Raw genomic sequence first — 17,120 nt, forward strand, 5'->3', positions numbered from 1 at the left:
TGCTCAACTTCGACAAATGAATGTGCCAAAACAATAAATTGTTAACACAATTTACACATATGTATCACAACAATTTCCAGGTTAACAACTTATGTTACAATAATGTTCACATTGAACGAAGTATAAAGTGCAAATAAGGACCGCTAGTGCAAGAGAAGAGGCGTTTTTTACGAGAAAAAATGTCGTACCGTAAATCCAGGCGAACATGACGTATCCATGATAATTTCCTTGCACGGCAGTGAGGGCCAGAATACACAGTCCGCATACAAATATCGCAGCTTGCGTAAGATACTGACGTGCGATCCTGCATTCGACGCTGCGATGCACGACTAACAAACCAAAGGCCACGCAACCGAGGGTCCAGGCCAAGCCGAGATAAGCTTGAAGTAGAACTACGGTGTCACCGAGTCCTTCTTCCTCGGCCTGATGTGCCTAACACCAAATAAAAGAGTCAGGACAATGTACCTACGTCATAAATTGAACTCTTCACATTTTTCGGTTTCATTGATAGATGTGGATAGACATTGATAGAAGGTGACAAACGGAGATTTAGTATTGGAGGTCCAATTGGATAGTTGGGAACATGGGTTTGTGTGGACATATTTGTGAATTTGGAGAGTGGTGCATTTGGGAATTTGGGGATTTGGGGATTTGGAAATTTGTGGATTTGGAAATTGGTGAATTTGGGGATTTGGAAACTGGTGAATTTGGGGATTTGCAAGCTTGTGAATTTGGGGATTTGGAAATTGGTGAATTTGGGGATTTGGAAACTGGTGAATTTGGGGATTTGCAAGCTTGTGAATTTGGGGATTTGGAAATTGGTGAATTTGGGAATTCGGGGATTTGGGGATTTGGAAATTTGTGGATTTGGAAATTGGTGAATTTGGGGATTTGGAAACTGGCGAATTTGGGGATTTGCAAGCTTGTGAATTTGGGGATTTAGAAATTGGTGAATTTGGGAATTTGGGGATTTGGTAGCTTGTGAATTTGGGGATTTGGAAATTTGGGAATTTGGAAATTGGCGAATTTGGGGATTTGGAAGCTTGCGAATTTAGGGATTTGGAAACTAGTGAATTTGGAGATTTCGGGGTTTGGAAACTGGCGAATTTGGGGATTTGCAAGCTTGTGAATTTGGGGATTTAGAAATTGGTGAATTTGGGAATTTGGGGATTTGGAAATTGGTGAATTTGGGAATTCGGGGATTTGGGGATTTGGAAATTTGTGGATTTGGAAATTGGTGAATTTGGGGATTTGGAAACTGGCGAATTTGGGGATTTGCAAGCTTGTGAATTTGGGGATTTAGAAATTGGTGAATTTGGGAATTTGGGGATTTGGTAGCTTGTGAATTTGGGGATTTGGAAATTTGGGAATTTGGAAATTGGCGAATTTGGGGATTTGGAAGCTTGCGAATTTAGGGATTTGGAAACTAGTGAATTTGGAGATTTCGGGGTTTGGAAACTGGCGAATTTGGGGATTTGCAAGCTTGTGAATTTGGGGATTTAGAAATTGGTGAATTTGGGAATTTGGGGATTTGGAAATTGGTGAATTTGGAAATTGGCGAATTTGGGGATTTGGAAGCTTGCGAATTTAGGGATTTGGAAACTAGTGAATTTGGAGATTTGGGGGTTTGGAAACTGGTGATTTTGGGAATTTGGGAGCTTGTGAATTTGGGGATTTGGAAACTGGTGCATTTGGGTATTTGGGGATTTGGGGATTTGGAAATTGGTGAATTTGGGAATTTGGGGATTTGGTAGCTTGCGAATTTAGGGATTTGGAAACTGGTGCATTTGGGTATTTGGGGATTTGGGGATTTGGAAATTGGTGAATTTGGAGATTTGGGAGCTTGTGAATTTGGGGATTTGGAAACTAGTTAATTTGGGGATTTGGGGATTTGGGGTTTGGAAACTGGTGAATTTCGAGATTTGGAGATTGGTGAATTTGGAGATTTGGGAGCTTGTGAATTTGGGGATTTGGAAACTAGTTAATTTGGGGATTTGGAAACTGCTGAATTTGGAGATTTGAAAATTGGTGAATTTGGAGATTTGGGGGTTTGGAAACTGGTGAATTTGGGGATTTGGGGATTTGGGGATTTGGGAATTTGGATATTTGGAAACTGGTGAATTTGGGGATTTGGAAATTGGTGAATTTGGGGATTTGGAAACTGGTGAGTTTGGGGATTTGGCTTATGAATTTAAGGATTTTTATATTTGAAGGTTTGGGAGATTGGGGTTTCGAAAATTTGGATTTTTGTTGGTGTGGGAATTTGAGATTTGGGGTTCTGAGAATTTGGGGTTCGTGAACTTGAGGATTTGACAAATTCTCAAATTTGAGGATTTTAGAAGTTAAAAGATGTGTATAGATTTTAAGATTCTTGTGGAGTTTAGATTTGAAGTTTGAGAATTTAGAAATTTAGGGGTTTGAAAGTTCAACCACTTGCAAACTTAAGCATTCTGGAATTTGGATTTTTGCAAATATTTGTGACTTAGTGTCTGAAGATTTTGGAACGTAGAAGTTGATTTGTAACTTTAGGAATTTAATGAATCAGAAGTTTGAGAGATTAACTTGACACAATTATCATATCTGTGAATCTACGAGTTCGAGAACTTATAATTTACATGAAACTGTTTACCAAGTAAAATATTGGTGTATTGATCCCAAAGGCAGATATCCCAGTCGATACTAGAAGTATCCTTACGGTTTTGCTCTTCAAGGTACTAAAATCGAAGAAGGGAGGTCTGTCGTCCGTCTTGTTCTTGTCTTTAATCTTGCGTTTATGGTTCTTCAGATGCAAAATCGCTCGACGTTGTGGATGATAGAGAGACGCGCTTCGATAAAAGGTACCTAAGATGAAAGTTAGAAAAACTACACCGGTCACTGCTTGAAGACCCAAACGCCATCCAATTTTGCTGAAATTAAAGCAATAATTTTTTCATTTTTATGTGATTTTTTATCGATAATGTATTTTACTTCATAATTGAATTTATCTTACAATTTAATTAATTTTGTTGATTGCAAAGTTAATTAAATTTAAAATTGCATTTCTGTGCTAGATATTTTATTCATGTTATATTTGATTATGACAATATTTCATTAATTTTGGATATTATACAATTTAATTAACGTTAATGATTTATTTCTAAATGTTTAAATTTAAATTGAATTTAAATGTTAAATCTAATATTTAATCTTGGGTGTTATAATTTAATTGTTGCGAACAATTATTATATAAAATTACCTGATCATTCCTTTTATAAAAGCAGACATAACAGCAATACCAAGGCCACTTCCGGATACGATGAAAATCTCGACAAGTTCTCTTCTTCTCTTAAAATATTGCGCCACCATAAGAGTGCTGCAGTCCCTCGTCATGCCAACCCCTATGCCTACGTAAAATAATTAATGTCACAAGATAAACTTCTCGTTACCCTAATCTTTGTTATCCTCCTAAAGTAATTGTTTACTATAGAAATCGCCCGGAAGGATCTTTTAAAGCTCTTAGGGGTGAAAATAATGGGGAAGGAATTTGCAAAAGTTCTACTGTAATTATTCAGAAAGACACATATTACAATTTTATTGTTAATATTTTAATTCCGAAAATCTGAACAATAAATGTATTCATTAATACATGTAAATAATTCTACAGATATAATACATAAAATTAGACAAGTGCATTGTGAATAAAATATATGAAATTAGACAGGTGTATTGTAAATAAAATACATCAAATCAGATAAGTATATTGTGAATAAAATACACGAAGTCAGACAAATGTATTGTATTATAAATTAAATACACAAAGTCAGACAAGTGTATCATAAATAAAATACACGAAGTCAGACAAATGTATTATATTATAAATTAAATACACAAAGTCAGACAAGTGTATCATAAATAAAGTAGATGAAGTCAGATAGATATATTATAAATAAAATATACAAAGTCAGACAAATGCATTATAAATAAAATAGATAAAATCAGCATGTATAATAAATAAGATACATAAAATCAGATAAATGTACCCCAAACAAAATACACTAAATCAGATAATTGTATCTCACACAAAATATATTAAGTCAGATAAATGTCCCCCAAACAAAATCAGATAAAAATATTGTAAATAAACTACATAAAACACATTGTATAAAAAACACATAAAATCAGAAATAAATATATATATATACCAAATAAAGTACATAAAATAATCACATCATGTAAAAAATACGTAAAATCAAAAACAAATATATTCCAAATAAAGTACATAAAATACATTGTGTAAACAATACATAAAGCCAAAAATAAATATTTGACAAATAAAATACATAAACTTCATTTAGGTTTCCCTCACAAACCAGTAAAAAAAGAATCGATAGCCCAAAATAATTTGAACTACCAAATTTCCAAATTTCCAAATTCCTAAATTTCCAAATACCTAAATTCTCAAACCTCCAAATCTCAAAATTCCCAAATTCCTAAACTTCGAAATACTTAGTTTACCAAATCTCTAATTTTCAAAATCCCAAATTTTCCAAATCCTAAAACTCCCAAATTCTAAATCTTCTAAATCCCAAAATTCCCTAATTTCGCAAACTTCCCAAATCCCAAAATTCCCAAATCCTCCAATCCCCAAATTCCCAAATTCTCAAATCCAACATCCCTCGATTCCTACATTCTAAAATTTCTAAAACCCCAAATTCTCAAACCTTCAAATCTCAAAATTCCCAGATTCCTATATTTCGCGATTCCAAAATTCGCAAATCCTCTAATCCCTAAATTCTCAAATTTACAAATCTCAAAATCCCTAGATTCCTACATTCCAAAATCCCCAAAATTCACAAAATAATTTAAATCCAAAAGGGCTAGAAAGAGTTAGGGGTAACTTTCACTTACTAGATTAACTATTTTGCAAAGTGAAAGTACACGAAATTTTATGTTATTTTTTCAATGACTCACCCACAACGGTGCCATAGCTGAAGAACAACTGGTGGAATTGCGAGGCGAAAGAAGTGAAGAGGCAACCGAGTGCTGTAACGAGGCCACCCAACACCGCGGTAAGCCTTGTGCTTTTTCGTCGACAAAATGCTATTGTCACGGGCGAAACTAGCAAAGCCACTCCCGTCGACATTGCTCCTAGCCATCCTGCAACAAAGTTAATAAAGGTTTCAAAATTGATTCGAATAAATTGCGCATGAAGAACAGCGTATAAAAGTTTGCGAACTACGACCCCCGATTCAACTGGCGCCTCTCATTCGCCATATTTTCTTCAATTTTATTGTCTATTCGTTTTCTTATGTATAGATGCCTTATCTGATTTATCACGTCTCCATTTTAAAGTTTCACTGCTATCTCGATGCATTCGTAATCTGAGAAGATATTCCTGCTGCGTCTGCGAAACCTTTGCACGGCAAAAATCTGTCTTCTTTATCGGTCGACTTCATCTTGGAAATTAATTGATGGAAGCAAGTGGTTTTTATTACAGATACTTCGAGATTCACGGGTGTTTTATATTTAGGTTATGAAAGTTAGGTTAGAATTCTTATAGGTTATTTTAATGAGTGTTCTTGTTTGAATAACGACTCTCTTAAATACTTAAGTTAGTAAATCCCAAAATTCTCAAACTTCCAAATTCACAAATTACCAAATTCCTAAATTTTCAAATCTCCAAATTCTCAAACTTCCAAATTCACAAATTACCAAATTCCCAAATTTTCAAATCTCCAAGTTCTCAAACTTCCAAATCCCAAAATCCCCAAATTTCTATATGTCATAATTCCAAAATTCCCAAATCCTCCAATCTCCAAATCTTCAAATCCCCAAATTTTCAAATCTCCAAATTCTCAAACTTTCAAATCCCAAAATCCCCAAATTTCTATATGTCATAATTCCAAAATTCCCAAATCCTCCAATCCCCAAATTTTCAAATCCCCAAATTCTCAAATCCCCGAATTCTCAAACTTCCAAATTCAAAAATCCCCAAATTTCTATATGTCATAATTCCAAAATTCCCAAATCCTCCAATCCCCAAATCTTCAAATCCCCAAATTCTCAAATCCCCGAATTCTCAAACTTCCAAATCCCAAAATCCCCAAATTTCTATATGTCATAATTCCAAAATTCTCAAATCCTCCAATCCCCAAATCTTCAAATCCCCAAATTCTCAAATCCCCGAATTCTCAAACTTCCAAATCCCAAAATCCCCAAATTTCTATATGTCATAATTCCAAAATTCCCAAATCCTCCAATCCCCAAATCTTCAAATCCCCAAATTCTCAAATCCCCGAATTCTCAAACTTCCAAATCCCAAAATCCCCAAATTTCTATATGTCATAATTCCAAAATTCCCAAATCCTCCAATCCCCAAATCTTCAAATCCCCAAATTCTCAAATCCCCGAATTCTCAAACTTCCAAATTCAAAAATCCCCAAATTTCTATATGTCGTAATTCCAAAATTCCCAAATCCTCCAATCCCCAAATCTTCAAATCCCCAAATTCTCAAATCCCCGTATTCTCAAACTTCCAAATAATTAATGGTACAATATACTTCATACGCCCACAATTTCCTCTCAACAAAAAATAGAATAAATTTCGATAAAAAAAGATCTTTCCAAGGAAAGCACAAGATGATTTATTTAACTGGTGCTTTCACACAGATTGCTTTCCTAGAAATGGCAGATGAACCTCCAGATATAAGAATCAGAAATAAAAATGAAATAAAGTAGAAATAGGAAGTTGAAAGAATCAGCATATTCGTGAAATAAATTCTACCCGATTTCGGTTCCAAAATATTGGTCAAAGCATTCTGGGATTTCATGACCACATTCGAGGACTCTCGAGGTTCGTTCTCATCGGTTCGATATACGATTAATGCGTTTCATGCGCCGTTCATTCCAAAGCAGTCATATTTCAGACTAGCGGTTTGCAATCATAATAAACGCTACACGTTCCCGAGGTACTCTTCAATTAGGACCGAATCGCGGCATGAGCGATATATCAAAGCTAATTCATGCTAGTCGCCGTTTCCATGACGATCTTCTCGATTCGTTTCAACGTCGTTCAAGCGAATCACTGTTAAGAAATCCGAATGATAAATCGATTCCATTTCGAGATAGCAACCGTGTTGCTTTTACTTTCGAAGCTGTTTGCGAACGATCTATTAGGTCACCGTAAAAATCGATGCGTTTTTCGCTGGAGGTTTAATTAATCTTTTAATGGGGAACATGACGATTGACACGTTCAATGTTGCGGAGGCTGATTGTGACTTTGTGTGATACAAATTGACTGCAATCTATGTTGATTGTACTTTCAATCGACTATGTGTATGATTTGATGCAATCAGTTATATTAATTACACATTTAATATTAGCAACTATATTAGATCTATTTTTAATGCAACAACTATGTGTAGGACTTAACACTGCAGCTAGTAACCAGTCAAAATGACTGATTTCAAGTTTCATATTTTATACTGCAAAATTTTGTTGGCGTGTTTTTGTTGAAATGTCTGTCATATGTTGACAAAAATTTGTACATGTTGTTTGATGTCTCAATACTTATTTAATTTTTCACTTCATTTTTAATTTAGAAGTGTACACTTAACACTAGTAGTTCTAATGTTAATATAGTCAAGTTACAAGAACTTTTAGTGAGGTTGCAATATAATGAATTAAAGAATTTGAAAATATGCTTTTTCATAAATTTTTCAATTTCAAAATATAAACATCTGAACACCTGAACATTTGAAAATTTATAAATGAAAAAATTCAGAAGTAAATATGAAAATTTGAATATTTAAACCTTCAAACACTTGAAAATTTGAAAATTCAAAAATTCCAAAATTTAAACCTTTATAAAATTTAAAAATTGTTTAATCTCAACTTTGAAATGTCAAGATATGAAAACTTGAATATTGAAAGTAAATGTAATTTTAATTTTAAAATAAAAAATTTGGAAACCAGAAAAGTAGCAACTTGTAACAAAGTTGTTTTACCGTTGTAAGAGTAACGACATCGGTTGAAGACGAAACCATCAAGACTTTTGCAATCATTCCGTACCTAATCCGGAGTTTTCTACGACAACCACGAATGATCAGTCTTCCTAAGACGCCTATTAATATAGGCAGACTAACTAAATAGAAGTTGACTCTCGATCCAGGTTAAAACCGTTTTAATTACAACCGCGACGTGTAGGCTAAGCGATTAACGACTCTCGACTTGTTCCAGTCATTCAATTAATTTTCATCGTTTCTTTGCAATCTGAATCGTGGATGTCGAGTGGATTATCGATCAGCGAGTAATTCTTTCCTTTTCTAATTTACCAATTACGATTGAGTTTTGTCGTTAGACAGCATTTGTACAATAAAAGGGAAGATTATTTATTTTGAAAAGAATTTTAGGTGATTGGGAGGCTTTTGGAATATTTAGGGACTTTTGTGTGTTTTCAAGTTTTTAAATTTTTTATTTGCGTTTTGTAATTGCAAATTACAAAATATTGGAATAGTGAAATTTTGTGAGTTTCAGATGAGTAAGGTTATAAATTTTCAAGTAACTAAAGTTCCAAATTTCTAAATTTCTGAATTTCTGCATTTCTAAATTTCTAAATTTCTAAATTTCTAAATTTCTAAATTTCTAAACTTCTAAATTTCTAAATTTCTAAATTTCTAAATTTCTAAATCTCTAAATTTTTAAATTTCTAAGTTTCTAAATTACTAAATTATTAAATTATCAAATTACCAAATTACCAAATTACCAAATTACCAAATTACCAAATTACCAAATTACCAAATTACCAAATTACCAAATTACCAAATTACCAAATTACCAAATTACCAAATTACCAAATTACCAAATTACCAAATTACTAAATTACCAAATTACCGAATTTCCAAATTTCCAAATTTCCAAATTTCTAAATTTCCAAATCCCTAAATTCTCAAACCTCCAAATCTCAACATTCCCAAATTCCTAAACTTCGAAATCCTTAGTTTACCGAATCCCTTATTTTCCAAATCCCAAAACTTCCAAATCCTAAAACTCCCAAATTCTAAATCTTCTAAATCCTAAAATTCTCTAAATTCGCAAACTTCCCAAATCCCAAAATTCCCAAATTCTCCAATCCCCAAATTCCCAAATTCTCAAATCCAAAATCCGTCGATTCCTACATTCCAAAATTTCTAAAACCCCAAATTCTCAAACCTCCAAATCTCAAAATTCCCAGATTCCTATATTTGACGATTCCAAAATTCGCAAATCCTCCAATCCCCAAATTCTCAAATTTCCAAATCTCAAAATCCCTAGACTCCTACATTCCAAAATTCCCGAAATTCCCTAAGTTCCCAAAATTCCCAAATTCCCAAATTCCCAAATTCTCAAACTATCACAAAAATAAATATCTTAAAACAATTTTCACCTACTCACAGATGCCTCCTCGAATTTCCCTTAATCCCCGAATTACAAATCACTGTTCACCACCAAGATTTATCACGCCTCAGGGAAAATAGAATCTGTCACAGGAAGAATCGGTTTTTCGATTGATAGATACGTGCGACAGAAACTAATCAACGTTTCACAAGAAACAACCGTTGGATAAGAATTTATCGATCACCTGTCCATGTGATTTTCCATGCGACTGTTAGTCACACATACACTATATTATCCGGGTGACAAAAAGGGACGGTTATTAATCTCACAGGAACAGTTGAAACATGATAGAGCCACGTGCTAAATGTTCCACGTTCGTCGGAAATAACTTATTCTTCAGGCATGCTCGCTCTCATTTAACCTCATACTCTTTTTTTGCTCTTGCGAGCACAATTTTGTTGCTGATAAATCTTTGGATGGAATAAGCTACCATTTTGTTACTGATAAATTTTCGGACGAAGCGAGAAAGAACCTTGTTACTGATTAATCTTCAGGTGAAATGGGATACAACCTTGTTGTTGATTAATCTTCAGGTGAAATGAGATACAACCTTGTTGTTGATTAATCTTCAGGTGAAATGAAATACAACTTTGTTATTGACTAATTTTTGGGTGAAATAAGATACAATTTTGTTACTAATAAATCTTCAGGTGAAATGAGATATAATTTTGTTTTTTATAAATTTTCAGGTGAAATGAGATACAATTTTGTTATTGATAAACCTTCAGGTTAGGTAAAATACAATTTAGTTATTGATAAACCTTCAGATGAAAGAAAATACAATTTTGTTATCGATAAATCTTCAGATAAAATAGAATTTTTGTTACTGATAAATATTCATGTGAAACAGGTTACAATTTTGGTACTGATAAATTTTCAGGTGAAATGAGACATAATTTTGTTCTTCATAAATTTTCAGGTGAAACGAGATATAATTTTGTTACTGATAAATCTTCAGGTGTGGTAAAATACAATTTTGTCATTGATAAATCTTCAGATACAATAAAAAACATTTTTGTTACTGATAAATATTCAGATACAATAAAATACATTTTTGTTACTGATAAATGTTCATATGACACAAGTTATAATTTTATTGCTGATAAATCTTTAGATGAAATGAGCTACAATTTTGTTCTTCATAAATTTTCAGGTGAAACGAGATATAATTTTGTTTCTAATAAACCTTCAGGTGAGGTTAAATAGAATTTTGTTATTGATAAACCCTCAGATGAAATAAAATACAATTTTGTCATTGATAAATCTTCAGATACAATAAAATACATTTTTGTTACTGATAAATATTCATATGACACAAGTTATAATTTTATTGCTGATAAATCTTTAGATGAAATGAGCTACAATTTTGTTCTTCATAAATTTTCAGGTGAAACGAGATATAATTTTGTTTCTAATAAACCTTCAGGTGAGGTTAAATAGAATTTTGTTATTGATAAACCCTCAGATGAAATAAACTACAATTTTGTCATTGATAAATCTTTAGATACAATAAAATACATTTTTGTTACTGATAAATGTTCATATGACACAAGTTACAATTTTATTACTGATAAATCTTCAGGTGAGGTAAAATACAATATTGTTATTGATAAATTTTCACACAAAATGAGCTACAATCTTGTATCTAATAATAATCTTCACACAAAATAAGCCTCCACTATATCACTGATAAATGTTCCCTGAAAATAAGCTACAATCCTGTCACCACTAAATCTTCGCACAAAATAACATTCAGTACTATTATTAATAAATCTTTAAACAAAATAAGGTAGGATTTTTCATAAAAATAGACTTTGACAATCTACGTATCAAATATAGATTCATCCAAGATAAGATTCATCTAAGTGATGTAACTTTAAGGAAAACACAGCGGCCATTTTGTATCGATCCTAAGGCTCCATGGCTTGTCATCGGTCAAGATGAGACTTCGTGATCAAAAATCTCGGGGGTTGATAGCGTTACCATCCTTAAATCTTGATCTCCGAAGCTGAAAAGCGAACGAGAGGGAAAGTGAATTGATGAGGGACAAGTTCAATGACCCTCAGGATCGTAATCTCATTTTCATGGTAATTTTATCCTGCCTTTCAGAATCTCCGAAGTCCAAGTATAATCGAACGCCCACCAAGGAGCTATTTATTCTGCGAAACTTTGCACTTTTCTTGAGGGACAGGTTTCGATAATGTTTTTATGAAGTCACTCAACTGTTATGGCGTTTCTCACAAATTGGGTGTGACAAAGTTACTGCTGAATAATTAAGAAGTATGCAAATTGTGAAAATTCATAACACCAACAAAATTATTTAAATAAAATACTTCAAATAATTTATATGAAACGAAATTTGATGTTAAAAATACTATATACCATACGATGTTAAATATAATCGTAAATAACTAAGGTCTCAATTTTTAAAAGGTTCAACATCTGCAATCAGCCATATAATGTTTTATTACATGCCTGTTTTTACCCCATCGAAACGTCAACAAGCTTTCCATTTTTACGTCCATTTTATCTTTATTACCACCATTTAGCCTGTTCCCTTTATTTTATTATGAAGCATTAAACGAAACGAGTGTTCAGAAGCTACTTTTCATCCTCTTATACCATTTTAAGGAACCTCTCAATTCTTCACAAGTAAATTCACCGCACTGTTTTCAAACGACCACAAACAAGTGGAGCTCGTTAAGAAATGAGCACAGGATCTCCGAGGATAAAGAATTCTTCGAGGTGGGAAATGAAGAGAAAACGGAAACGAGTGAAACTGGACAAAATCGTTTTCATCCATTTCGACGACAATAACGCTGTTGCGCTACCAGTTTTAGCGATCGCTCTTCGTGAATAATAATAATGAGTCGGCCGAGCACTTAACCTAATAGCTTCTGATTCCGCGAAACGTTTCAGAAACGGTTATAGTTATCGTCTTGAGCGCTCAGACCGTGGCCGATTGTTTCTTTCCTTTTTGCGGCATGAAATATTCAAACGTTATATTACTCGGGAGCTTCTTTCTGTTCCTTAGGTCTGGATTTCGAGAATTTCTTGTCATTTCTTGTTTATACCGTGAGGGAATTATTCAGGAGTCTCCGGTACGTGGGTTGTAGGAAAACTTCGTTTGTGACAGTGGAATTGTCTTTCTTTTGATGAAGGTTTGTAGGTCTTACAATATTGTTTTTTATAGGAAATTTTGTATTAAAATATTCTTTTTTATAGAAAGCTGTGTATGTTTTACATTATTTTTTTTATAAAAAGTTTTGTATTAAAATATTCTCTTTTATAAGAAGCTATGTATGTCTTCCAATATTTTTTTTATAAAAAGTTCTGCATTAAAATATTCTTTTTCATATGTTCACATTGATGAATAAGTTGACACAATGACACAAAAATTTCAAACTAAAAAATTTACAAATATAGTCACTTGAAGTTTAAAAAATTTCCAGTTCCAAATTTATAAAATTCATAAATCAATAAATTTATGAAGCTGAACATGTACAAACTTGAAAATCCAGTAAGTTAGAAGAACTCTGCAAACTTTAAAAAAATTTACAAATGAAGAACCTATTTTCACAATAAAAATTCAGGAACAAAAATATAAAAATGTAATAACATAACAATTTCCCTTCAAATAATCTCCACAACATAAAATTACAAGTTTCCAATAAGAAATTACAAATTCCAATCAGAAATTACTATTTGCCTACAAACGTTACCTACAGACGCAACATAAAATTTCAAGAATTTATTAATAAATGTAAATGAAGTTACTAATTATTAATTATTAAATAGAGTAGTTCATCTGTCGTACCTACGTTGCAAATAGATTGTCGATATCGTTTAGTTCCTTCCAACAGCAGCCATGCTCCCGCAGCCCCGTGAATTCCAGTGGAAAGAATTTGCACCATAACGCCTGTTACTACGACCACCCACCCCCAACCACTTTCCGGGTAATAATGTTGTCTTATGGTGCATCGTGCGACGTATCTACAGCACGTAAAAAACAGCTACAATACAAAAACCGACGACAGACTTCATTTTATGATCGTTGTTCACTGTGCCGTAACGTTTCCTGCGTTTCGTTAAACTTTACGTTTATTTGAGTGTCGCGTTGTGAATACGGGTCGTGACTCACAAAAGTAAGGTTAGAATTAAAATAGAGGTAAATGGAGGTTTAAAATTATATTTCTTGGCAAATTTAATATTTTGGCGATTATTGAAAACACAATAACATATAATATGTATAATAATATGAGATGTTCGGATTGGATATGTATTTTCAAATTAAATATTCAAATAATAATTGAATTTGTAGCAGAAATATTTTTATGTGTTCTATAATTTGTAGTAAGAAAATTGAAATTCTTTAAACTAATGCTAATAAGAATGAAGAGAACTTAAAATCACGTTATAAAATGAAGATAAAAAATTTAACTCCTTGAGATTAAAAAATGTAGATGTTAATTTAATTTTTGGTAAGTCAGGCAAAACGAAAATTTTAAAGTACAATATAGTGGTCACAGCAAATTAAGCTTGCCTCAAATTTATATTACAGTAAATTAAACTTGTCTCAAATTTATATTGCAACAAATTAAACTTGCACAAAATTTATATTACAGCAAATTAAACTTGCCTCAAATTTATATTACAGCAAATTAAACTTCCCTCAAATTTATTTTACAGCAAATTAAACTTGCCTCAAATTTATATTACAGTAAATTAAACTTGCCTCAAATTTATTTTACAGCAAATTAAACTTGCCTCAAATTTATTTTACAGCAAATTAAACTTGCCTCAAATTTATATTACAGTAAATTAAACTTGCTTCAAATTTATATTACAGCAAATTAAACTTGCCTCAAATTTAAACTTGTATAAAAATACATCAAATTACAACCTGCTCTCAAATTTATATTATACCAAATTACAAGTAGCTATTGCCTATTAAAATAAATTACAAAAAGGGTGTGAAATTTGCAGAGGTATAATAAGAAAGAAAATATAGATCGCCAGTTTTCGATTGGGAGCTGTTTTAAACGAGCCGTCAGATCTGACCTAGCATCCTTTTCTTCCTCTTCGATTTCCTTCGGTCTTGGTTTCCCAAGACAAACAATTCCTTCACACTCGCCAGAAAACGAGTGTTCGCCTAATTCGCCGGAAGTTGCAACCCCACTGTCGTAAGCGGGACTGTGAATGGCATCCCTTTCGCTGCAGTCTCGAGTCTTCATCCCTCGATCATGCACCGTTCATACTTATCGTTTATTTCTTATTACGAACATCTTTCGAGTGTCTTTAGTGGCACTGTCGCTGTCATTTATTTCTATTTTAATGTTTCTATGTTTTGCATTTTGATGATCGATATTTTTCAAGATGTCTAATTTTAAATATTAAGTTGGGACAATTATAGAAAATTTTTTAAAAGTTTGGAGAATTAATGGGAGATTTAAAAGTTGGGACAATTATAGAAAATTTTAAAAGTAATTTTATAAAATAATAAGTCATTTACTGATAATAATTAATGATGGGATGTACCTCTCTCAAATAATATATATTGACTATAACATATAAGTAACGTGTAAATAATAATAAATGTTGCTTAATAGTACTTAATTAATAAGAGAGAAAACGTGATGCCAGGGTTTGAATATTTATGAAACATCAAGGTATAAAATTTGATAAAATTTCAGATTTGCAAATAGATCTATTTCTAACAAATTTTGCTTTTTAACAATTATAATATTATAATTAAACCCGAAATAAAAATTCTGTAGTCTTACAAAAAAAAATAGAAAAATATAATAAAAAGAATAAAAATAACATTGCCATAAGCATTGCCATTATAATTTACTAAAAAATTCGTATATGTCTGACTTTAGGGTAAATTCGTGCAGCATCGCGAGTGTACTCATATTAGCAAGAAACTACGTCGAAAATTTTATTCCAGTCACGTTGAAAATTACATTTCATACTTTCTGGCAGATGGAAGCCACACGAATAAAGTTGGCAAACCAACTCTCTTTTCTATTCTCTTATCCGAAGTTTCTTGGAAGGAGTTTCTTTAAACCAAGTTGCAGTTTCAAACAAGACAGAATTTCAGACTAATGCCTAGCTCGCTTCGTACCTCGTTTCTTCCTGACTTCTTCTAGTTCATCAGACGAAGCAACATAATTTTGAGAAAATAAGATAAAAGGTCAAAGAAATAGGTGCTAATATATAGCAATGCTGTATCTTGCTCGTTAGAGCAAGAACCGTGCGTATCGAGGTCAACTAAAGCACTGTTCCGGGTTGTATTAAAGTAAAAGCTCGGCAAACAAAGAGCAAAGAACAGGGGCTGCGTTAAGTAAAGCACAATGTGTAAACATATTCGTCCGCTGAAATTGACTCGAAAGGAATGTGCTATTGGACGAAAGTAAAAGTTTGAGAATTTATCAGAGAAAAAGGTTTCTCAGCAATTTTCCAGAGGAAATGATCTGTGATAATCAAATTACTCGAATAGTTTGAAACTATCGGTGACTTTGTTTGCGTTTTGTTTTCAATTTAAATAAGTATTGCAATTGTACTGAATGGAAGAATTTTAGAATTTGGGAATTTTGGGAGATTTGGGATTTGGGAGATTTGGGATTTGGGAGATTTGGGATTTGGGAGATTTGGGATTTGGGAGATTTGGGATTTGGGAGATTTGGGATTTGGGAGATTTGGGATTTGGGAGATTTGGGATTTGGGAGATTTGGGATTTGGGAGATTTGGGATTTGGGAGATTTGGGATTTGGGAGATTTGGGATTTGGGAGATTTGGGATTTGGGAGATTTGGGATTTGGGAGATTTGGGATTTGGGAGATTTGGGATTTGGGAGATTTGGGATTTGGGAGATTTGGGATTTGGGAGATTTGGGATTTGGGAGATTTGGGATTTGGGAGATTTGGGATTTGGGAGATTTGGGATTTGGGAGATTTGGGATTTGGGAGATTTGGGATTTGGGAGATTTGGGATTTGGGAGATTTGGGATTTGGGAGATTTGGGATTTGGGAGATTTGGGATTTGGGAGATTTGGGATTTGGGAGATTTGGGATTTGGGAGATTTGGGATTTGGGAGATTTGGGATTTGGGAGATTTGGGATTTGGGAGATTTGGGATTTGGGAGATTTGGGATTTGGGAGATTTGGGATTTGGGAGATTTGGGATTTGGGAGATTTGGGATTTGGGAGATTTGGGATTTGGGAGATTTGGGATTTGGGAGATTTGGGATTTGGGAGATTTGGGATTTGGGAGATTTGGGATTTGGGAGATTTGGGATTTGGGAGATTTGGGATTTGGGAGATTTGGGATTTGGGAGATTTGGGATTTGGGAGATTTGGGATTTGGGAGATTTGGGATTTGGGAGATTTGGGATTTGGGAGATTTGGGATTTGGGAGATTTGGGATTTGGGAGATTTGGGATTTGGGAGATTTGGGATTTGGGAGATTTGGGATTTGGGAGATTTGGGATTTGGGAGATTTGGGATTTGGGAGATTTGGGATTTGGGAGATTTGGGATTTGGGAGATTTGGGATCTGGGAGATTTGGGATCTGGGAGATTTGGGATCTGGGAGATTTGGGATCTGGGAGATTTGGGATCTGGGAGATTTGGGATCTGGGAGATTTGGGATCTGGAAGATTTGATATTTGGGAGATTTGGGATTTGGGAGATTTGGGATTTGGGA

At 33.3% G+C, this 17,120-nt stretch overlaps 2 protein-coding genes across 5 annotated transcripts in view; one reads left to right on the top strand and one right to left on the bottom strand.

The window, feature by feature from the left end:
* The window catches only part of LOC143265178 (uncharacterized), a 430,584-nt gene that overhangs the window by 77,229 nt on the left and 336,235 nt on the right, over positions 1–17,120 (top strand). The gene's annotated exons all lie outside the window — the stretch shown is intronic.
* The window catches only part of LOC100879352 (uncharacterized), an 80,037-nt gene that overhangs the window by 5,623 nt on the left and 57,294 nt on the right, over positions 1–17,120 (bottom strand). For all 3 annotated transcript variants that reach the window (XM_012292536.2, XM_076535264.1, XM_012292537.2), the window contains 4 exons: positions 4,951–5,136; positions 3,236–3,383; positions 2,630–2,906; positions 189–432 (listed from right to left, as the gene is read on the bottom strand). In XM_012292536.2, coding sequence (XP_012147926.2) covers positions 189–432; positions 2,630–2,906; positions 3,236–3,383; positions 4,951–5,136 — 855 coding nt within the window. The remainder of the gene's footprint in view (positions 1–188; positions 433–2,629; positions 2,907–3,235; positions 3,384–4,950; positions 5,137–17,120) is intronic.

This window comes from Megachile rotundata, chromosome 9 (assembly GCF_050947335.1).
Source record: "Megachile rotundata isolate GNS110a chromosome 9, iyMegRotu1, whole genome shotgun sequence".
NCBI classification, from domain to species: Eukaryota; Metazoa; Arthropoda; class Insecta; order Hymenoptera; family Megachilidae; genus Megachile; species Megachile rotundata.